The 24958-nt window shown below is 40.6% G+C and overlaps 1 protein-coding gene across 1 annotated transcript in view; it reads left to right on the forward strand.

Annotated features, from left to right (window-relative positions):
• The window catches only part of LOC136885573 (ATP-binding cassette subfamily C member 4), a 185833-nt gene that overhangs the window by 68369 nt on the left and 92506 nt on the right, over positions 1-24958 (forward strand). The window contains exons 3-4 of the mRNA XM_067158221.2: positions 16419-16553; positions 19497-19701. Of these exons, the coding sequence (XP_067014322.2) occupies positions 16419-16553; positions 19497-19701 (340 nt within the window). The remainder of the gene's footprint in view (positions 1-16418; positions 16554-19496; positions 19702-24958) is intronic.

A 24958-nucleotide genomic window follows, 5' to 3' on the forward strand; every position in this document is an offset into this window, starting at 1 on the left:
TCGGGAGATAGCGGGTTCGAACCCCACTGTCGGCAGTCCTGAAAATGTTTTTTCGTGGTTTCCCCATTTTCACATCAGGCAAATTCTGGGGCTGTACCTTAATTAAGGCCACGGCCGCTTCCTTTCCACTCCTAGCCCTTTCCTCTCCCATCGTCGCCATAAGACTTATCTGTGTCGATGAGACGTAATGCAACTTGTAAAAAAAAAAAAAAAAAAAAGCACAGAAAGTTCGCCTACAGAAATTCGAGAGAGCATACTGGAGAACATGCGACATTTACATAAAAAAGTGCAAATCTACAAACACAAAGATCAGGTATTACAATACTGTGATCAAACCTGAAGTTCTATAAGCGAGCGAAACGCTGGTACTAAGTAGAAAAAGGGATCTAGAGAACATTCTGAATGAAGAACAGAAGATCATGAGGAAAATTCTTGGTGCAGGAAAAAAACTGAAGAGAGATACAGACTGAAATTCCATAAAGCAACAGAGAAACTGTCCAGCCTGACAGTAGATATTAGAAAACGAAGATTGAACTTTTATAGATACGTTTAAAGACTCCCAACAACAAGGCTTGCACACAAGATCGTGACATACAGCAGAAAATTGAAGAGTCTAAAGGACCTGGAGAAAGCACAGATAGATATATAAAAAATATTAGACGGAAATTTGTTCCGTAAAAGAGTAAAGAGGTGGGAAGTGCAGCCAGAGAATGAAGTTCCAAGGAGACCAGGAACCAAGTGAACTGAAGAAAGGAAGAGAGTCCACGGAGAAAAAAATGAAAACCATATTGAAGACCAGAAAGGCGAATCATAAAACGACTCCGTGATGGAACAGGGTCCATACGCAAATAACTAATAATAATAATAATAATAATAATAATAATAATAATAATAATAATAATAATAATAATAATAATAATAATAATCAAACCCCATGGCACTACAGCCCTTGAATGGCCTTGGCCTACCAAGCGACCGCTGCTCAGCCCGAAGGCTTGCAGATTATGAGGTGTCGTGTGGTCAGCACGACGAATCCTCTCGGCCGTTATTCTTGGCTTTCTAGACCGGGGCAGCTATCTCACCGTCAGATAGCTTCTCAATTCTAACCACGTAGGCTGAGTGGACCTCGAACCAGCCCTTAGGTCCAGGTAAAAATCCCTGACCTGGCCGGGAATCGAACTCGGACCCTCCGGGTAAGAGACAGTCATGCTACCCCTACACCACGGGTTCGGCACAATAATAATAATAATAATAATAATAATAATAATAATAATAATAATAATAATAATAATAATAATAATAATAACAAATCTCCTTCTCAAAAACCAAGGTCATGTGCAACAACTGCAGCCTCCAGAATCTGAACACAAAATTTATCACAATCGAAAAAGTAACTGAGTTCCGAAATCTCGGAGAAATTGTAGTACCAACAGCAAAAGAGCAGAAAGCCCTCGAGGTCCGCATCCAGAAAATGAAGAGAACCCTCGGCCGAACGCAAAACATTTGCAACAAACAATACCTCTCAATCTTCACCAAAGTTCGACATTACAACTCCGTGATCAAACGTGAAATACTATACGCGAGTGAAACACTGGATCTCCACAGAAAAAAAACATACTCGAAGGCCGCGTTCACACTAAGGCGATATAAGATAAGTGATATATCGTAAGCGATATACGATACGCGACACGCACAGACAGATACTTGAAATCTAAAGGGAGGCGATAAAAAAGGTTCACAGCTGCGCGATTGCACAACATATCGCAAGTGACATATCTCTCGAAGTGCCGCTTGCTAGTCTCGTCAGCGATTAGTATCCTACGATATTTCGAGCTGTGAACATGACGGGAAGAAGAGAAGACAATTCTGTAATGCCTTTCATAATTTAGTGGAACTGATTGGTACAATTTGTAAAAAGAATATGTAAAAAAAATCAAATTAAAACTGCTGAATTTTATTAATACTGCTTTTTATATTCATATCTACTTACCTTATAGTAATTAGAAGTTTTTTATCTGAAGAAATGGCCTTCCTGAAGTGTGTACCTTTATTTTCAAGGGTTCGTGACACTAGGCTTTTCAGAAAATGAATGTTTTCAGGATTCATTCGATAAAACTCCCTGAATTTTGATTCATGTTGAGACAGCTTTCGAGAAACAACAGCCGAGCTATGGTGCAGGTTGGTAAGATCGTAGGGATGTACCCAGTATTTCCTTTTTCTTTTCATTCTACACCTGAACCAATAAGCCAATACAACGTTTTCCTCAACTGAACTCATATTTGTAACTGATGTGGTGAGAATTGTTCCCACCAAATTTTTATCGCCCAGGTCGCGCCGATTTATCGCCCAGTGTCATGAACCTTCCTAGCAATATATCGTCGCAATATATTCCTTACTACATATCACTACATATCACTTATCTTATGTCGCCTTAGTGTGAATGGCGCCGAAGATATCCTGAAAGAGAAACGTAAAATCATCAGAAAAATTCTCGGCCCAAAACTGACTGACGAAGGATACCGACTGCATTATCATACAAAAACCGAGGAGCTCTCAAACCTTGCGGCCGACATCAGAAAAAGACGCCTGAAATTTTACGGACATATAAAACAACTTCCAGAAAACGGACTGACAAGAATCTTACTAGAGGCAACATAGAACATCAAAACAAATAGGTGAACATCGGAAATCCACCAAGACGTGGAAAAATCAGAAATCAAAGTGGCCGACATCGCAGACCGAACCTGCTACAGAACGAAAATCATCAAGTAGAGTCAGAGAGAAACCACAAGAAGAAGACAGGAGCCAAGAGGACAGAAGAACGAAGACCCACGATGAGAGAAAAACTGATGGCTGCCTGGCAAAGAAGGAAATGCACAACTTCTAAGTGAGCTTTGTGTGATCCGTTTTCTGGTCCTTTTCGCATCTAATAATAATAATAATAATAATAATAATAATAATAATAATAATAATAATAATAATAATAATAATAATAATAATAATAATAATAATAATAATAATAATAATAATTGTTGTTTCGTTTTGGCCAGCTAAGGACCACGTCATTTCAACTGTTTCCCTTGAGCTTTAATGTTGATGCAGTATTCCTTCATTCGTATACGGTGTTGCTCCTTTCGCTCTTCCGTCCATGCCTTTCCAGTTTTAATCTTCGGCTTTGGTAGGAAACTCTGATGTTCTTGGAGTTTTTTCTTAAGTGGGACACGCTCCTGGATATCTTCAAATGAGATCCCAATCTCCTGCAGATCTTTCTGTACCTCACTGAACCATGCCCCCTTTGCCTTTTTCTCTTGGAGGAAAGTGAAAATGCGGTCGGTTAACCGTGTTGAATTCATTCGGGCCATGTGTCCATAAAAAGTAATCCTCCTTTTTCGCATCACATCAGTTATTTTCTTCACATGCGAGTACAACTCCTGGTTGCGCCGTCTCCTAAACTCGCCGTTGTCTTTGACTGGACCTAAGATTTTCTCAAAATCTTTCTTTCCTTGGCCTCCAATTTCTCCATCATGCCTTTTTTGTTCATGACGAGACATTCCGCTGCATATAGAGCCTCTGGCCGGATAACAGTGCGATAGTGTTTGATTTTTGCATTCAGAGATATAGATCTTTTGTTATAGATATTTTTAGTCAGATGGTAAGCCATTTCCATTTTATTCATGCGTGAAGAAAAGGCTTCGTTTTCGGACACGAAACTAGGTGTGCTTAGTACCATTACGTGACGAAGACCATGGGTCGACGTTATTTGCAGTTAGTACCACCTCGTGAGGAACACAATGGATCTACGATACCAATGAGTAGTGCCTCTATACGAGGAACACCACGGTTCTGTGGTTAATAGAGTCTACGATCGTGTGTACATTATTCTACCGAAGCTGGGAGAGGGCATTTGGCTGCGCGAACTAATTTCCATGTGCCGTAACGTTGTGCTGGAATCTGTCGGTTCCTCTGTGTTCAGAATAGATCTGCGCTACCTATGAGTAGTACAACTTTACGAGAAACACCATGGGTGTACGTTGCCTGTGATTAGGACTACTGTGTGAGAAAAGAAACTGATTTGACCGGCGTCCGTGGTAAGTTCGACTATGGACGAAAACCATGGGTGTGCGTTACCTGAGAATAGTTCCATTACCGGGCGAGTTAGCCGTGCGCGTAGAGGCGTGCGGCTGTGAGCTTGCATCCGGGAGATCGTGGGTTCGAATCCCACTGTCGGCAGCCCTGAAAATGGTTTTCCGTGGTTTCCCATTTTCACACCAGGCAAATGCTGGGGCTGTACCTTAATTAAGGCCACGGCCGCTTCCTTCCAACTCCTAGGCCTTTCCTATCCCATCGTCGCCATAAGACCTATCTGTGTCGGTGCGACGTAAAGCCCCTAGCAAAAAAAAAAGTTCCATTATGTGACGATTACCATGGGTTTGTAATACCTGTGGTTGTTACCATAATGCGTCATACACTGTGGATCTACATTGCTTATGGTTAGTAGCACTATATGAGCAGCACCATGAGTATACGTTACTTGTGATTAGTTCCACTTACTGAGGGACACCTCGGGAATACCGGCGCCCGTGATTAGTCCCACTCTGTCCGGAGCACCATGGGTTTGTGTTACCTGTGAGTGATGCCCTTGTGTGCGACATACGATAGGTCTACATTTCCTGTGAGTAGTACCACTATAGGAGGAACACCATGGTTCTACCTTTCAGTGATTTGTACCATTATGTACGGCCAGAGACCTGGATTTTGGGAGCTTTTAGATAATAACGCATCATCCCAGTAATTCAGGCTTTGGATCCACTATTTGTTTTTGTTTCACTATCATCTTTTCATCATCATTCGTTTTAGATTCTAGTCAGTGGATAAATGTTGAAGGTTTAATTTTCGTTTCGATTCGTTCACCTCCAACCATTAGGGGCCGATGACCTAGTTGTTAGGCCCTTTTAAACAACAAACTTCATCATCAATAATAATTAGCCAGCCCTGTGATACAGAGGTAGCGTGCCTGTCTCTTATTCCTAGGCCCTAGGTTCGTTTTCCGGTCAGTTCAAGGATAATAATAATAATAATAATAATAATAATAATAATAATAATAATAATAATAATAATAATAATAATAATAATAATAATAATAGAAAAAGGCAAAGGGGGCATGGTTCAGTGAGGTACAGAAAGATCTGCAGGGGATTGGGATCTCATTTGAAGATATCCAGGAGCGTGTCCCACTTAAGAAAAAACTCCAAGAACATCAGAGCTTCTTACCAAAGCCGAAGATTAAAACTGGAAAGGCATGGACGGAAGAGCGAAAGGAGCAACACCGTATACGAATGAAGGAATACTGCATCAACATTAAAGCTCAAGGGAAACAGTTGAAATGACGTGGTCCTTAGTTGGCCGAAACGAAACAATAATAATAATAATAATAATAATAATAATAATAATAATAATAATAATAATAATAAATTAAATTTCGTGTGGCTATTTCTAGCCGAGTGCAGCCCTTGTAAGGCAGACCCTCAGATAAGGGTGGGCGGCATCTGCCATGTGTAGGTAACTGCGTGTTATTGTGGTGGAGGATAGTGTTATGTGTGGTGTGTGAGTTGCAGGGATGTTGGGGACAGCACAAACACCCAGCCCTTGGGCCATTGGAATTAACCAATGAAGGTTAAAATCCCCGACCCGACCGGGAATCGAACCCGGGACCCTCTGAACCGAAGGCCAGTACGTTGACCATTCAGCCAACGAGTCGGACACAATAATAATAATAATAATAATAATAATAATAATAATAATAATAATAATAATAATAATAATAATCGTATGGCCTCAGCTACCGTGTGCAGACATTTCGATTTGACGCCGTCTGGCTGTCTGCTCGTCAATTTCGACGTTCCGTTTTACTCTAGGTCCGCTAGATGGCAGACAGAGTAAACCGGATCTCTCTTGGGCATCTATGGCTGAGATTTAATTAATTTTGTCGGGTAAATACCAAATGTATCACCAGAGATCTTTTACATGCCGACATCGTACGACATGGAGTGTCGAATGGACTTTTTTTCCGCCCTTCAAAAATCCGACTACCTCTGCCGGGTTTGAACTCGCTGTCTTGGGATTCGGAGGGCGACACTCTACCACGGATCCACAGAGGCAGCTAGTTCAAGGATTTTAATTCTGGACTGAGGAGTAGAAGGGGTGCATATGATACGAGATTTTCTCAACTGGTGGTGGTGATTATTGTTTTAAGCAGTAGCGGCGACTAAGGGAGGTGAGGGGGGCCGTTGCCCCGCCTCCCACTTTGTAGAGAAAACATTACATTTTAATTCAATTTTAGCCGACTGAAACTAGGAATTATAGGAATTATAAAAAAACAATTTGTGCAAACTTTTAATTATTAACAAAATTATTATCGAAAATACGCACAAAATGTAGTTTGTCGCGGCTAACCGATTTGTATAGCGCCACAGCAAGTAGTGGAGACTTCACAAATGCTATGAGGAAGGGTAACAGGGATATATTTTTTGCCAAGATCGTGGACACTGAGGTATGATTCACCTGCTTGCCGTGTGCATTCGTCAGTCTGGCAGTATCTTTAACATTGTCTGTTATTTTGTTAGAGTGTAGTCAAATATTACGTGATTTTTTAATGTAATAATAATTATAAGTTTATATATAATTTAATTGTAATTCGTGTGTAATATTGTTTCTTTTGTGAAAGTATAGTATTGAATCAAAATCTAAAAAAACTATTATTGCCGCACTTAAGTTAGTAAACTGTCAACCTTTACCTTTCTGTCGAAATTCGCTCAAAGAGCATCAAAAACTTACCATTTGTAGCCTTTTTTGGGTTCAGTTTTGATGTGTATAAACCGCCCCCCCATCGCTATATCCCTCAACCCGGCTACTTTCTGTTGTTTGCATATGTTTTGCCCCCCCCCCCCACTTCTAATCCCTAATCGCCGCTACTGGTTTTAAGAGGAAGTACAACTAGACAACCATCCTCTATATAACACTAATCAGAGGGAAAAAATGGAGGGGTCCGACACTTCGAAAAATGCAGGTATCGGCCAAAGGAAGACAAGGGCCACGAAAGGCATGAAAATGAAAGACTCCCTAGGCCTCTATATGTAATACCGTCCGGGTCTGAAAATAACAAGAGTTGACCAAGGGAGGTCAGATAGGATAGATGAAAGTGAGGAGCCTGGCACAAGTAAGTGGAAGCAATGCCAGGACTCAGCTGAGGGCCCCGTGGTCGTCAACCCACGCTCCAAAGTTCAGAGCCCCTGGGGGCATTTTCTCAAGCTCTTAGTTACAGGATGAAAGCACACAGTGAGAAGATGACGCTACTGACCTAGTGTAGATAGATGAACTAGAACCTAAAATTGTGCTACTAACCTCTGTATTTTTTTTCCTGAACTCTTGCATCTAACATGATATACATCGCCTCATTTCAGTGATTTACGCCAAATATTTTATAAGTTACGCATTTTTAACTGTTGGAAGGTCACATCAGAAAGTAAAATTTTTGGAAATATTATATACTACAGTATATATTCTAATTGGTTTCAAGTATCAGCACCAAGATTCTTTTATAGATTTAGCAATGGTTGGGGGGTCATTTAGTATAAATGAATGGTTGAAAACCATAACGGTATAAGTAGCATTTTGGTCATTCAGAGAAAAAGGCATTTAAACATCTTCAACACTCATATAAAGCATGCTATTTGTAGTTATACCACCCATCACTAGAGCGCAGAATATTATCGCTATCGCTTGTATCTCTTTGCTGGTGAAAGGATACATCCTCCCGGAGTTACATCCTGCACTTAACTCATTTTTTAAGAAATGTCACTTATACCATTATGGTTTTCATCCATTCAAATATAAAAATTCCGAAACAATGCCGCACCGAATTTTGTACGTTTATCTTTTATCAAACTAGCTCTAAAATTGTCAATATTTCCTTGTTCTTGACATAGGTCTCAATGGATGCCATCTGCAGAGTGCAAATGAAACTATCAGAGCACTTAAGTCTGACGCCGATAGCTCGTCCTGAGACCTTGGGCCATACCTGACAAAGGCAAAGAAAAATCAACCATTTTGGCCCTGGTTCGAAAAAAAACCCAAAAAAACGGTGCCGCATATTCTCGAATTTTTTTTTATAATTATACTAAAATGGCCCCCACCTATTGCTAAGTGTAGAAAAAAATCTTGGTGGTGATTCTTGCAACCAATTAGAGTATTGATTGTTTGTTGTGACGTTCCATAACTTCTGCAGTATTTGAACTAACTTCAGGAAATCAGGCGACATGTATCCTATTAGATGTGAGAGGTCAGAAAGAAAATTACAGAGGTCTGGTGGTACAATTTTGGGTTCTGGAAAACATTAGGTGATTTCTTTATGTGGTCCTAACATTTGACCGGTACTGTATAATCAACGACCCGCAGATAAGCATTAAATTGTTAATCGTTTGCACTATCTGAGCAATATGTTCTTGCTTGGCTACTCTATTGGATTTACTGACGGTCTTGTGTTAATATGCCCTCCTAGAAGCTGGGTGATGTCTTGTTCATTTTGTTGCTGTTCATCTTTCTCCAAGGGGAGGGACGGTAAACAGTAATCAATTGACTATGTCATTCCGCTACGGTATTGTTAGTTATCTTCTGGCCATTAATTACGAGGCCATAAAAGTTCCACATATCTCGAGGGAACCTTGGGTTCTTGGCTCTTTGGCAACCTCGACCCCGTCTTCCTCTAACGTATACAGACTCGACCTTCTACATCCTCTCACATGATTTCCGCTCTATCATAAAGGATTTCGACGAAGTCTTCCATAGGATCAAACGGCAAACCTAATAACAATTACGTTTCCCCCCGTATTTTACTCCTCATGGCGCTGCTAATCGACACAATAGGAATAATAATAATATAATAATGTTATTGCAAAAAGACCGATAAGAATCACAAAATGTTTTTGGCAGTCAGGAAAGAGGCAGCGAAATTAATCCGACAGACCAAAAGGAAATTCGAGAAAGATCAACTACTGGAAATTGAAAAGGACTTCGAAAAAAACCACACACGAAATTTCTACAAGAACTTCAAAACAAAGCTAACAGGGTATCAGCCACAAAACCTTTGCTTTAAGAAAGTAAATGGGCAATTTGCACTGAACAATCAAGAAAACTGCACCGAACTTGCAAGGTATTTTGAAGAACTGCTTAACTGCCCAGAGCCAACACAAAGATTTCCACCGCAGGAACCTGACTTCACAAACCCAAATTCAGTACCACCGGATGAAGAAGAAATTACCATACAGATAAAACGACTTAAAATGAATAAAGCTGCAGGTGAGGATGGGATCATAGCAGAAATTCTCAAATCAGCAGGCCCAAATACTATAAAAGAATTCACCGGTATCATCCAAGAGATTTGGGAAACAGAACAAATTCCAGAAGATTGGAAAAGTGCACTAATTCATCCTTTACATAAGAAAGGAGACAGAACAGATGTAAATAACTACAGAGGAATCTCATTGGTATCTGTTGCCTACAAAATTTTATCTCAGTGCCTTCTCGATAGAGCCCAACAGCAACTAGAACCAAAAATTGGAGAATATCAAGCAGGTTTCAGACCAGGCCGTTCATGTCCAGAGCAAATTTTGAACCTAAAGTTAATCCTAAGGCATCAGAGAATTTGTAGCAAAAATGTAGTTTGTACTTTTGTTGATTTCAAAAAGGCCTATGATTCAGTTGATCGTCAATCACTGTTTCAGATATTAAAAGAACAGGGTCTAGACCGGAAAACACTCGCAATTGTAAAAGAGACATTGACAGACACAAAATCTAAGGTTAAATTCATGGGGGAAATCTCAGACCCTTTTCCGATCAAAACAGGAGTAAGACAGGGAGATGGGCTCTCTCCACTACTCTTCAACTGCGTCCTTGAAAAGGTAATACAGGAATGGCGCAAACAGAAGTCTGCCCTCAAGATTGACCAACCAATCACTCTTGGTAGGGGCAAATTAGCAGTAGACTGCCTGGCATTTGCGGACGATCTGGCAGTCTTAACTCGTGACGTTTCAACAGCCATAAACCAGATCGAACTCCTGAAAGAAACAGCGGAAAAAGTCGGCCTCCAAATATCGTTTGAAAAAACTGAATACATGACCTGCAGCAAAGAAGCCCCTAAATTCATGGAGACAAAATGTGGCAAAATAAAACGGGTCCAGCAATTCAAATATCTCGGTGAAATAATTCAGGAGAATGGAATGGAAACAAAAGCCAATGAAGTTAGATGCCAAAAAATGGAAACTGCGTATAGACTCACCCAAAATATCTATAACAAAAAGTGTCTCTCCAAGCATGCTAAACTAAGACATTATAATACAGTTATTAAACCAGAATGCCTCTATGGATCAGAGACACTAATTTTGAACAGGAAAACTGATCTAGAAAATATTCAGAAAAAGGAACGCAAGATCATTAGAAAAATTTTAGGCCCAAAACTCGTAGGTGAACAGTACCGCCTTAGAGGGAAACAGAAAATCAAACAATTTTCTAACATTCACAGTGACATCAGAAAACGCAGATTAAGATTCTTTGGACATATAAAAAGGATGAACCCAGATAGACTTACCAAGCAAATAGTTGAATTTTATGAAAACCGAAGTAAAGCTAAAACGGACACAATAAAATGGATTGGCGAAATTAAAACAGATCTCAAACTGGCAGGAATTACACCTGAAGACATCCAAAGCCGGGTTAACTTCAGAACCAAAGTTCATAAGTGGCAAGTTGACCAAGAGGAAAAACCAAAGAAGACCGGAACAACATGGTCTCAAGAGAGAAAAGAAGCACACAGCAAACGAATGAAGGAAGTGTGGGCACAAAGAAAGGCAAATGCCTGTCTCTAAGTACTTTGCGTAGTCCTAATGGGCTCATTCGCAATATATATATGTATATATATAATAATGTTATTGGCTTTATGTCCCTCTATGTTTTCGGTTTTCGGAGACGCCGTGGTACCGGAATTTAGTCGAGCAGGAGTTCTTTTAGAAGCCAGTAAATCTACAGACACGAGGATGATGTATTTGAGCACCTTCAAATATTACCGGACTGAGCCAGGATCGAACCTGGCAGTTTGGGGTCAGAAAGCCAGCGCCTCAACCGTCTGAGCCACTCACCCTGGCGACACAATAGGAAAGAGAGGGAAAAACAATAAAATAAATCCCCAGTGGAGAAAATCAAGTGAAAATTAATTAAAACTGACAAACATGTCAGTATTCATTGGACGGCAAGGGACACCACGAAGCGGACCAAACACCTCCTAACCGTAGTATTGCATTCGGGAGATAATAGGTTCGAACCTATACGCCAGGAGCCCTGAAGGTGGCTGTCCGTGGTTTCCGTATTTCACTTCTGATTCAAGGCACTACCTTCCCAATCTTAGCCTTGCTCATCTTTGTGTCGCCGAAAACTTTCCATGTGTTTGTGCGATGCTAGAACTAGCATAAAGAAAATAACCCTTCGGCCGTGTGTTGGGTTGCAGCACCTGACAGGCGCATACTCCGTAGTATGTTGGGTTGCAGCACCTGACAGGCGCGTACTCCGTAGTATGTTGGGTTGCAGCACCTGACAGACGTAGTATGCTTGGGTTGCGGCACTGAGTAGGCTCATTCATATGGAAAGGAAAATCACAATTGTGTATGAATATTGTCGTAGACCTATATTTCATCATAAAAAGTTATCGATGCTATAGCTGGTGTTACTAAACGAATTTTATGCACATGCTCACCCGATTTAATTGTTACCAGAAAGGAAGGGAAACAGTTATTAAATTTCTTCCTTGTTGACGTACATTATATCCCTTTCAGACCGAGTACGCACAATTGTGCGGGTTCGTATTTTAGTTATCCCTGACCGTATTTGATGTTTTTTCGGCACTACACCGGACTGCAGTGATTGTGCAGGACACGTGGCGTGTATTTCAATTGATTTTAGTATGCGCTTGACCGCCAACGCGAAGGAAGAAGAGTTTAAAAAGCACAGTTGATCGGCGAGATGGCAGGAAGCAGTAGTGCCGAAAGTAAGTACTTATTTACTGCGTTTATATTAATCTAGAAGCTTTACTGAATACCGGAATATATTCAATGAAGTGTGTACTTTGGTTAGTGAACGTAAATTTTGAAGCTACACCATCGTACGTGATACAACGAGGTTTTGAATTTTGATACGCACAATTGTGTGGGTCCTGTTTTTCGAATGTTAGTTTTTATTTTGTAAAATAAACTATTAATATGTGTATTGAGGAGCATTTTAGTCAGTTCTTGACGTACAAACAAAAATTCACACCTCCAGTTTTCTTTCAGGTCTGAAAGGGATAAAGTAGCTGGCTAATACGATTTGTGGAAGGACTAGCATTTACAGACGGCTTAGCACGCTTGGAGTTCTTTGGAGTTTCGTATTGTGAATTTCATCCAACAGAAGCTCGCACTTCCATTCCTCTGTGACAGGGCTGTAGCATTGCGTAAGAAGAACCGCATGTGATTTCTTAAACTGGGACCACCCTATTTCTGAAACAGGGAACGACGACAAATTTGACATTTTAGACCGGGCGAGTTGGCCGTGCGCGTAGAGGCGTGCGGCTGTGAGCTTGCATCCGGGAGATAGTAGGTTCGAATCCCACTATCGGCAGCCCTGAAGATGGTTTTCCGTGGTTTCCCATTTTCACACCAGGCAAATGCTGGGGCTGTACCTTAATTAAGGCCACGGCCGCTTCCTTCCAACTCCTAGGCCTTTCCTATCCCATCGTCGCCATAAGACCTATCTGTGTCGGTGCGACGTAAAGCCCCTAGCAAAAAAAAAAAAATTGACATTTTAGAAATGCGCCTCGCTAGGCGCTAAATGAAAATGCTCCAGCTCGTGCTCGTTTATCTGGCATAAGTATTTATTAGGTAATAGCTGCTTACATCTTGGTTCTGTCACATGAAATTTCGTGTCTTATTTCGCAGGAATGCTTGGCTACAGCTGACATATCTGTGACGGATATGTTCTTTAAGTTGGTAGAAATTAGACGCTTCGTTTCGCCTAATTAGCAGCTACATTCAGTGTGGTAGACTCCAGGGGTCTGTAATTTGAATATGCCTTTGAATGGTGGCAGATAACGGGTTGACTTCATATTTGTTTAGACACTCCGCTAGATAGAGCTCTAATCGCTGTCTCTCGATATCTCGCCGAGTGTCGCGTATTGTCTCTACTGTATTTGTTAAGACGCAGCAGGTCGTTATGCTAGTTAGGTACCAAATGGGTTAAAAAAATTGCAATGCAAATATTAGTCTTAATTTGAAGTAATTCCACGTACTGTATATGAGTTGATTATGTGTGTAGGTACAGAAGATATTATGAGTAGAATGTTGTAAATAATGTAAATTTATTAAGGATGAGCTGTGTGTTTAACAGAAAAATTGATAGTGTAAATTGTACAATATTGTATCTTAAGAAAATGTCTTTTTCTCTTGTTAATTTAAATTTTAGTGCTTGATAATAATGAATTTTTGTGTACTATTTGCCACCGAAGTAGACACCTCATTTGCATTAAAGTTATTTTGATTGGTATGAAGTGTCTTAATTGACAGAAATGTAACCTATAATATATATTTATTGAACGAATCAACGACTTCCCGCAATTACGGGTTGACACAATGGAAAAAAGTAAATCATATCAAGAATTTTTTTTTTTGCTAGTTTTACGTCGCACCGACACAGATAGGTCTTACGGCGACGATAGGACAGTAAAGGGCTAGGAGTGGGAAGGAAGCGGCCGTGGCCTTAATTAAGGTACAGCCCCAGCATTTGCCTGGTGTGAAAATGGGAAACCACGGAAAACCATTTTCAGGGCTGCCGACAGTGGGGTTCGAACCTACTATCTCCCGAATACTGGATACTGGCCGCACTTAAGCGTCTGCAGCTATCGAGCTCGGTAATCATATCAAGATATAGAATGTTTTATCACATAGAAATATAAGCGGTGATACGGATTTTTTAGATTATGGAGGTCCGAACAGGTGAGATTACACGAGGGCCAGTTTTCGACTGGTAGGTTTACTGTTTGCTAATTTCTAGCGCCTTTCTTTCCGGTCTGCAGGTGGCAGTCAATAGGGGCAATTAGGTTGGGGGGTGGGACTCCCACTTTGTGGAAAAATAATAATTTTTACTCCATTTTAGACGTCTGAAACAACCAATTTGTATAAACCCTGTTGTCTTTTCAGCTAATATTCTTTCCTTTAATTTAATTATTAAAATTTCTTAGCGATAATTTGCACAAAATGTCGTTTGTTGCGCCTAACCGATTTATACAGCGCCACAGCAAGTAGTGGAGACCCGCGGAGTAATGTGTAGCGTATTCTACGACGAAGGTTAGCAGGGGGTATATTTTTGCCAAGGTCACCCTCCCTCATTGGTACCGGGACACCGTTGAGAATTGTGGCCGCGCGCATTCGTCGATCTGGCAGTCTCACTCAGGCAATGTGTCTGTTGGTTTGTTAGTGTGTAGTCAAATACTAAATGACTTTTCGATTTATAATCACGCCCTACTTCTATTTAATTGTAATACACGTGTAATTATTGTTCCTTTGGTGAAAGTTTTATTGCATAGTACGATTATTACCGCATTGCGTGGTAGGTTGCTCATTCTGGAGTTTAAATCGATCGTTTCAGTTTTGATGTTTTTTTTTCTGGACGATAGGCTGTTGTTGTTAAGATCATCAGTCCGCAGACTGGTTTGATACAGCTCCCCACGCCACCCTATCCTTTGCTCACTTTTTCATTTCTACCTTAACTACTACATCCCACGTCTACTCTAATTAGTTTGTTTGTCTACCCCTACCGTTCTTACCACCAAAACTTCCCTCAAAAACCAACTGAACAAGTCCTGGGTGTAGTATTCGGGAGATAGTGGGTTCCGTGCTTTCCCATTTTCACACCAGGCAAATGCCGAGGCTGTACCTTAATTAAGGCCACGGACGCTTCCTTCCCACTCCTAGCCCTTTCTTATCCCATCGTCGCCATAAGACCTATCTGGGTCAGTGCAACGTAAAGCAGCTTGTAAAAGAAGGTCCTGGGTGTCTTAAGTTGTGTCTTATCATTCTGCCTTGTTTTTCTGGTCAAATTTCAATCTTTCTCCTCTCAACAATTCGGTTCAGTATCTCCATTCATGATTCGATCTATCATCTCCCGACCGCATTTGAATATCTTCTATTCTCTTTCTTTCTGATCCAGTTATCGTCCGTGTTTCTATTCCATACAATGCCACGCTTCATACTAAAGTCTTCAAAAACATCTTTGTAATTCCCATATCAGTGTTCAGTGCGAACAAATTTCTTTTCTTAAGAAAGCTCTTCCTCGCTTGTGATAGTCTGCATTTTATGTCCTCCTTACTTCTGCCATCGTTACTTATTTTACTACCAGTAACACCTACTTCCTTTAAAATATAATTCCCTAATCTAATATTTTCTACATCATCTGACTTCGTTCGACTCCGTTACTTTTGTTATGGATTTATTTTTCATCTTGTACTCCTTACCCAAGACTCTGTCCATACCATTCAGCAATTTCTCCAGATCTTCTGCAGTCTCAGACAAAATAACAATGAAAAGCCTACAACCTGTTTTCCAGTCAGTAACCGGGTCAGGGAGAGTGTTGCTGGAATGAAAGATGATAGGGAAAACCAGAGTACCCAGAGAAAAGCTATCGCGCCTCAGTTTTGTCCAGCACAAATCTCACATGGAGTGACCGGGATTTGAACCACGGACCCAGCGGTGAGAGGTCGGCGCGCTGCCGCCTGAGCCACGGAGGCTCGATAAAATAACAATATCATCGGCAAATCTCGGAGTTTTGATTTCCTTCTCTGGGATTGTGAGTCCCTTTCCAACTTCCTCCTGGATTTCCTTTATTGCCTGTTTTATATAAGTATTGAAAAGGAGGGGGGACAAATTGCACCCTTATTGATGACCTATAATTGATGTCTACACATTTCTAGTATTTCTAAAATGTTCACTTTTATCCGTTTTGGATGTCTATTTAAAATGGTGAGAGTATTTTGTATATTTGTTACTCCATGTCCTGTGACTTGCAGATGTGCAGCAATTACTGATTTTTCATGCTTACATAGCCAGGTATTATTTAAATCTGAGTAAATAAACAGGATAATCTTAGTTTTTTGATATTTCAAATTTTGACAAACTTATTGTTGTGTAGGGGTGGGAGAAGCTCTTAGTAATTTTGGCGGGGTGCGAATGGGGGATGTTATACATCCGACATTGTCCATGAAGACGGGTAGAACGGCATCAAAACTATTTTGATTATATTGTCAATTCCTTATAGCTAAACTAAATGTATCCTTTGTGTCATTTCAGACAATGGGAGCGGCAGGTAGAACAAGCACAGAAGAGGAACAAGAAACCATCCCTGAGGAGCGCTCTCTTGAGAGCCTTTGCATGGGAGTACGGCAAGCTGGGTTTCATTGTCTTCGTCTCCGAGATCGTCATCAGGTGAGCGCAATCATACAGCAAGATTTCTTCATAATGCAGTTTTATAGAATGACTTAGCAGATTTAGTTCCGACCGTCTGGACTAGTAAAAAGACTGCCTGGGGCAAGGTTAACCATATTCAGGATGTCTGCATGTCAGGTCAGTGATAAAATTGCTGGGTTGAGGCGATCGCTTTCGGACCCCAATTTGGCACGTTCGATCTTGGCTCAGTCCGGTGGTGTTTGAGAAGGGGCTCAGATACGTCAGCCTCGTGTCGGTACGTGAAAGACCTCCTGCGGGACAAAATTCCGGCACTTCGGCGTCTTCGAAAACCGTCAGACTTAGTCAGTGGGACGTAAAAACAATAACATTATTGTTATTATTATTATTATTAATAATAATGATAAAATTGAGATGGCGTCAATGATTGCGGAGTATCTTATATATATATAAATTTTTTAAAATGAAAACTAGTCAGTCAGTCCGGCCATTCTATCCGGTCGATTTCCTTCATTTGTTTTTAAACTGAAAGGTATTCATGCACAGATTTGTCATCACGTACTATAGATCACTTAACTTCCGCCTTCCTCAAATTATTTCATTTTTCAATTTTTTGTCTCTTTGAAGCAAGCATATCTTTGGTTCTAATTGAGATACGGAGTTCGTTTTGGCCTAAGAACACTCAGTGGATCAAGCTCTTTCATTTCAGTTCTTAACTATTGAAATTGGTTAATTCTGAGGAAAGTTATGAGTGCACATTCAATTTGACGTCTCATTTCTTCAACATTTTTTCTCATTGAAGCAATCATATCTTTCGTTCTAATTGAGGTACGCAGTTAGTTTTGGTCTAAAAACACTCAGTGGATCAAACGCTTTCTTTTGAGGTAATAACTACGTAAATTGGTAGATTATGAGATAAGTTATGAGTACATTTGTCTCAGTGACGAAGATCTTTGAAGGACTTTTTAACAGTTCGGCGCGTAGTGTTGTTCCAAGGAACGTTTAATTCAGTTTCTTTGTGTAATGTATTTTCAAGTCTTTTGTTGACGTAATATTATATTATATTATATTATATTACCACAGCAGATTATGTGGTTTATTTCATTAACTCGAAACTTTGCAAATATATCCGCGAGGATAATAACGAATAACACCATACTTTGTACATTGCGGGCGGAGCCAGCGGGAAACTGCTAGTATTCCCTTATTATTAACCCTAGAAATGCATGTAGAAAGATGTACGCGACGCTCCGCTCTCGTATACGACGTAAGGATATTTTGCCACAAGATAAGAAGATAAAACTTCTCCAAGCTTTTATCCTACCAGTACTTGAGTATTGCGACATTGGCCTCATTGATGCGACCCATGAACGAACTACGAAACTTCAACGAGAATTGTACTATGGTCTTCGATTTGCGTTTACGTTGAGTTATGATGCTCACATAACTTCCTGCTACACAGCTCATTGCTGGCTGGCTGAAACCCGACAGGCGACTTACGTTGATACATCGAACTCTGAATGAAAATGTATGGTACCCAGTACACATTTCTTCAAAATTCCATTTCTTGTCCTCATTCCATAATTATAACACTAGATCTGGCACATCCCTTGCTATTCTCGTCAACCACTCTTCAATGTATAATACCGTTGTCAAATTGTACTTCCTCTTAAAACAATAATCACCACCACTCTGTGTTTAGAACAGAGTTTTTAACACTCTCAGAGTTGTCTCACAGCTTGCAAGAAAGAAAAATGCCTACTTTGCGAGGGCTATTCTTCTCACCACTTTCATCTTCCATCTACGGTACAACCTCGTTAATTCAAAGTCATTGGGATGCAAAAATCAGACTTCGGATTATGTCCTTTTGAATTAACGACAACTCATAATTCAGAAATGCCATGCCAACCCTTGCTGCGTCACAAAATATGCTAAGACCTGTTACTGCATGCAGTTAACCTTGATTTTGATTCACAGCTTAAACCTTTCAAATGCCATGGAAAATGTTTAATTTGAAATACGGATAATTAGTCATTCATACAACAATGTTGGTCCACTTGCCAAAATTAGTCTTTTAATTCAAAACTACCTTGACATTCATGCGCAGAACAGCAGGCTATACAAAATGGGATCGTATAAGAAATGAAGATGTGCTTAAGGGACTGAATGTGAAATCAGTAATCAATTACATCTATGATTACCAAGAAAACTGGAAACGTCATGTTCAAAGGATGGAATCTGGAAGACTACCAAAGGAGATCCTACGCTATCAACCAAGAGGATAGAGATCTATAGGACGTCCAATGAAGCGATGGAAAGAAAATGCAAGACCGTAACAGGCCACATGGCCCAGTACTTGGAAGGATGATGATGATGATTATGACATAACCTCTCCTGCCCAAACGCCAACCTCACCTTCCCGAGATGAAAAAACCTGTTCCCAGCCCTGTTGACAGAGTCATGGCGGTATAACCGTTACATCCATTATGGAGAAAATGCTGTGATTTCAGCTAGTCCATTAGCTGAGAGGTGGCAGCCCCACCAATGGTCTTACTTCCTTCAGGCTAGCAACTCGTCGGAAGGACATTTGATTGCTTTCAAGTCTTGCAAAAAGTAAAATGCAAGACCGTAACGGGTCACATGGCCCAATACTTGGAAGAAAGATGATGATGAAAACATTTAAATTATAGAGGTTCTACTTTTGGTTCTGTAATTGTAACTGTACTTCGTAGATACTCAATAATAGTTCTCAAACCTGATCAGTTTTTTTTTTTTTTTGTGATCCATTATTGTGTTGGTTTTGATTTACCAGTATCTGATGTTCTTCTTTACAACCATTCCCTTAGCCCTTTCAAGTCACTTTTGAAAAAAAATTCTTTAAGAGTGTAATTTCCTTTCCTAACATGCTGGTTTTAGGCCAATAAAATTATCTTGGTTAACGACTGATATTTTCCTAATTTCCAGATTGGGGCAGCCTCTTCTCCTAGGCCAGCTCCTAGCATACTTCCAGCCAACAAGCACCATGGATAAGAGCGATGCTCTCATGTACGCTGGTGGTATAGTTTTATTTACAGCTGTCAACACTCTGCTTATGAACCACTTCATGTTAGGCGCCTTCCACTCCGGTATGAGGGTACGAGCAGCCTGTTGTTCACTCATATACAGAAAGGTGAGTTACTAGAGCCATGCAGTGAGCTCGTTCCATCAGAACGGGAATAACAGGTAAGGCTATTTGCGGATGATGTTTTACTGTACTGTATAGCAGTAGCGTCCAGTGCGCTTCACACTGTGCATATGTGCGCAGCTGAACACCTGTGAGTGCACAGGGTAGGAGTGGTGCCCGTTCGGTCACAGTAGACAACGGTGCGCACGCATCATCGGAAGGACGTATCCTGCAATGCTACTCATGTGTTTCATTATGAATCCGTTATCAGACCACTCCTTTGCGATCTGTTAAAAGTCAAGGACTATATCGTTACAACATGGCAATTGCTAAAAAGCGACGTTGTGGCAATTTGCCACAACAATTTAACAAAGAATTGGAGTCACAGTAACTTTTCTTACTTCATTTTACTTTGCCCATAATTAATTTCCTGACCATCATTAGAGGCCGCCAAACTTATATGTTCTGTTCTATCTATGTATGTGAAGGATTTTTTTTCAACATTAAAACTTGACAAACCGAGGTTACGAACAGGCATTTCAGATGAGAATTGTAGAAGTTGTTTACACTTGTCTGTAACACGTTCATTTGCGCCTAATTGTGACAAGATTGTTAACTCCCAAAACCATGAAATATTGTAAATGAGAACAGCAATATTTTCTCTCTCTCTCTCTCTCTCTCTGACAAGAGATTGCATCCCACATGTTAAATAGTTTATTTAGGAATAATATTGTATTGTAACTTATGTTTTTATGGCGTTTCTACTGAAGACAACTCTAAAATCGGTTGAAATATGTTTCGATACATATCAGAGGGTAGAGAAGAGTCCACCTATTCAATACCATTAGCAGTTTTGATGTGTCATTTGGCTTCAAGTTTGGATGTGTTGTCAGACTTTGACAATGTTTTAAATTTAGATTGTAAATTGAGACATACCAGATTGTTTACTTTATTATTGGTTGTATGCAAGCATATGTTTTCCAATTGAATCGTGGCTGAAGATGACCCAATGTATGTGGGGTTGAAACAAGTACCTATTATGTTGTTGTTGAGTCATCAGTCCATAGACTGGTTTGATGCAGCTCTCCATGCCATCCTATCCTGTGCTAACCTTTTCATTTCTACGTAACTATTGCATCCTACATCTGCTCTAATCTGTTTGTCATATTCATACCTTGGTCTACCCCTACCGTTCTTGCCACCTACACTTCCTTCAAAAACCAACTGAACAAGTCCTGGGTGTCTTAAGATGTGTCCTATCATTCTATCTCTTCTTCTCGTCAAATGTAGCCAAATCGATCTCCTCTCACCAATTCGATTCAGTATCTCTTCATTCGTGATTCGATCTATCCATCTCACCTTCAGCATTCTTCTGTAACACCACATTTCAAAAGCTTCTATTCTCTTTCTTTCTGAGCTAGTTATCGTCCATGTTTCACTTCCATACAATGCCACGCTCCACACGAAAGCCTTCAAAAACATCTTTCTAATTCCGATATCAATGTTTGAAGTGAGCAAATTTCTTTTCTTAAGAAAGCTCTTCCTTGCTTGTGCTAGTCTGCATTTTATGTCCTCCTTACTTCTGCCATCGTTAGTTATTTTACTACCCAAGTAACAATATTCATCTACTTCCTTTAAGACTTCGTTTCCTAATCTAATATTTCCTACATCACCTGCCTTCGTTCGACTGCACTCCATTACTTTTGTTTTGGACTTATTTATTTTCATCTTGTACTCCTTACCTAAGACTTCATCCATACCATTGAGCAACTTCTCGAGATCTTCCGCAGTCTCAGATAAAATAACAATATCATCGGCAAATCTCAAGGTTTTGATTTCCTCTCCGTGGACTGTGATTCCCTTTCCAAATTTCTCTTTGATTTCCTTTACTGCCTGTTCTATGTAAACATTGAAAAGGAGAGGGGACAAACTGCAGCCTTGCCTCACTCCTTTCTGGATTGCTGCTTCTTTTTCAAAGCCCTCGATTCTTATCACTGCAGACTGATTTTTATACAGGTTGTAGATAATTCTTCGTTCTCGGTATCTGATCCCTATCATCTTCAGAATCATAAATAGCCTGGTCCAATCAACATTATCGAATGCCTTTTCTAGATCTACGAATGCCATGTACGTGGGCTTGTCCTTCTTGATTCGATCCTCTAAGATCAGACGTAAAGTCAGGATTGCTTCACGTGTTCCTACATTTCTTCTGAAGCCAAATTGATCTTCCCCCAACTCAGCTTTAACTTGTTTTTCCATTCTTCTGTAAATAATACGTGTTAAAATTTTGCAGGCATGAGATACTAAACTAATCGTGCGGTAGTTTTCACACCTGTCAGCACCGGCTTTCTTGGGAATAGGTATAACAACATTCTGCCGAAAATCAGATGGGACTTCTCCTGTCTCATACATCTTGCACACTAAATGAAATAACCTTATCATGCTGGTTTCTCCTAAGGCAGTCAGTAATTCAGAGGGAATATCATCAATTCCAGGTGTCTTGTTCCTATTTAGGTCACTCACAGCTCTGTCAAACTCTGACCTCAAAATTGGGTCTCCCATTTCATCAGCATCAACAGCCTCTTCATGTTCCAGAACGAAATTATCTACATCGTTACCTTGATACAACTGTTGGATATGCTCCTGCCATCTTTCTGCTTTGTCTTCTTTCCCTAGAAGTGGCTTTCCATCTGAGCTCTTAATATTCATGCACCTAGATTTCCTTTCTCCAAAGGTTTCCTTGATTTTCCTGTATGCAGCATCTACCTTTCCCAGGACCATACAGCCTTCGACATCCTTGCACTTCTCCTTCAGCCATTCTTCCTTAGCTACCTTGCACTTTCTATCTACTTCATTCTTTAATCGCCTGTATTCTTTTCTGCCCTCTTCATTTCTAGCATTCTTGTATTTTCGTCGTTCATCAATCAGGTCTAGTATCTCCTGAGTTATCCACTGATTCTTAGTTGATCTTTTCTTCCTTCCTAACATTTCTTCAGCAGCCCTACTGACTTCATTTTTCATGACTCTCCACTCTTCCTCTACTGTGTTTCCTTTGGCCTTTTCATTTAGTCCTTGTGCAACATGTTCCTTGAAACAATCCATCACACTCTTTTCTTTCAACTTGTCTAGATCCCATCTTTTTGCATTGTTTCCTTTCTTCAATTTCTTCAACTTCAGATGGCATTTCATGACCAACAAGTTGTGGTCAGAGTCCACGTCTGCTCCTGGGAAAGTTTTGCAATCCAACACCTGGTTTCTGAATCTCTGCCTAATCATAATGAAGTCTATTTGATACCTTCCAGTGTCTCCAGGTCTCGTCCACGTATACAGCCGTCGTTTGTGGTGTTTGAACCAAGTATTGGCGAGGACTAAATTATGGTCAGTGCAGAATTCAACCAGCCGACTTCCTCTTTCGTTCCTTTGTCCCAATCCAAATTCTCCTACTGTGCTACCTTCTCTTCCTTGGCCTACCACTGCGTTCCAGTCTCCCATCACAATTAGATTCTCGTCACCTTTGACATATTGTATTAAATCTTCTATCTCCTCATATATTCTTTCAATTTCTTCATCATCCGCTGAACTAGTAGGCATATAGACCTGCACTATTGTGGTGGGCATTGGTTTGGTGTCTATCTTGGCGACAGTAATTCTTTCACTATGCTGGTCGTAGTAGCTTATCCGCTGCCCTATTTTCTTATTCATTATTAAACCAACTCCTGCATTACCCCTGTTTGATTTCGTGTTGATAATTCGGTAGTCGCCTGACCAAAAATCCTGTTCTTCCTGCCAACGTACTTCACTTATACCAACTACATCTAACTTTAGCCTATCCATCTCCCTTTTCAGATTCTCTAACCTACCACAACGATTCAAACTTCTAACATTCCACGCTCCGACTCGCAGAATGTCAGTATCCATCTTCCTGATGATCGCCCCCTCTCGTGTAGTCCCCACCCGGAGATCCGAATGGGGGACTAGTTTACCTCCGGAATATTTTACCCGGGAGGAAGCCATCATCAGTACATCATTCATACAGAGAGAGCTGCATGTCCTCGGGAGGTGGTTACGGCTGTAGTTTCCCGTTGCTTTCAGCCATGTAGCAGTATCAACACAGCTAAGCCATGTTGAGTATTATTACAAGGCCGTATCAGTCAATCATCTAGACTGCCGCCCTTGCAACTACCGAAAGGCTGCTACCTCCCTTTCGATGAACCATTCGTTAGTCTGGTCTCTCAACAGATACCCATCCGATATGGTTGCACCTGCGGCTCGGCTATCTGCATCATTGGGACACGCAAGCCTCCCCACCGCGGCAAGGTCACATGGTTCGCAGGACACTATACAACCTAATGGCATTGAATAGGTGGACCCTAATGAATAACTTATGACATGTTTGGACAATGTAGACATATCATCTTTATACTCGTAGATGTGATATATTAAGAAGTATTGAATAGGAGGATTGTTTACACTTGAATTGATGGAATTGAAAAACAGTCAATATGGAATGAAATTCAAACTGTGCAATAAACCAGCCATAACAATGTCAACGGAATAATGAACAAAAATTCAAGTGCAATGTAAGTGTGGTGTAAGTTTAATTTGACTTCTAAAACTGATGAATCACCGAGCTCGATAGCTGCAGTCACGTAAGTGCGGCCAGTATCCAGTAATCGGGAGATAGTGGGTTCGAGCCCCACTGTCGGCAGCCCTGAAGGTGGTTTTCCGTGGTTTCCCATTTTCACACCAGGCGAATGCTGGGGCTGTACCTTAATTAAGGCAACGGCCGCTTCCTTCCCTTTCCTAGGCCTTTCCTATCCCATCGTCGCCATAAGACCTATCTGTGTTAGTGCGACATAAAAAAAAAATTGCTGATGAATCACTACTTGCCCAATACTCTGCTGTGTTGACCAAGTTACTGTGTAGCTGGGGACTAATCTATTGAAGCAGGTCAGAGGGGATCAAATGGAAGAATGAGTGGAGGTTAACTGGAGAGGTTAACTACTCTGAGAGCTGCCACACAACAATACTGTAACTGTTCCTTATGAATAGTGGAAAGGAACAAAGAAGTTACGTATCATCATTGAGCATGCAAAATCCACTTGGGATAATGTTGTGGGAGAAATTGCGACCTGCAGCACATGTGTTATGAAGAGCCCTTGTCCTGTTTCTCTACGGGGTCGGGTATGAGGTGAGATGAATCTTCGTAACAAGCTTTTCCGACCGGATGCCCTTCCTGACGCCAACCTCATCGAAGGAGTTA

The sequence above is a fragment of the Anabrus simplex genome, chromosome 14 (assembly GCF_040414725.1).
Source record: "Anabrus simplex isolate iqAnaSimp1 chromosome 14, ASM4041472v1, whole genome shotgun sequence".
In the NCBI taxonomy this organism is placed as follows: Eukaryota; Metazoa; Arthropoda; class Insecta; order Orthoptera; family Tettigoniidae; genus Anabrus; species Anabrus simplex.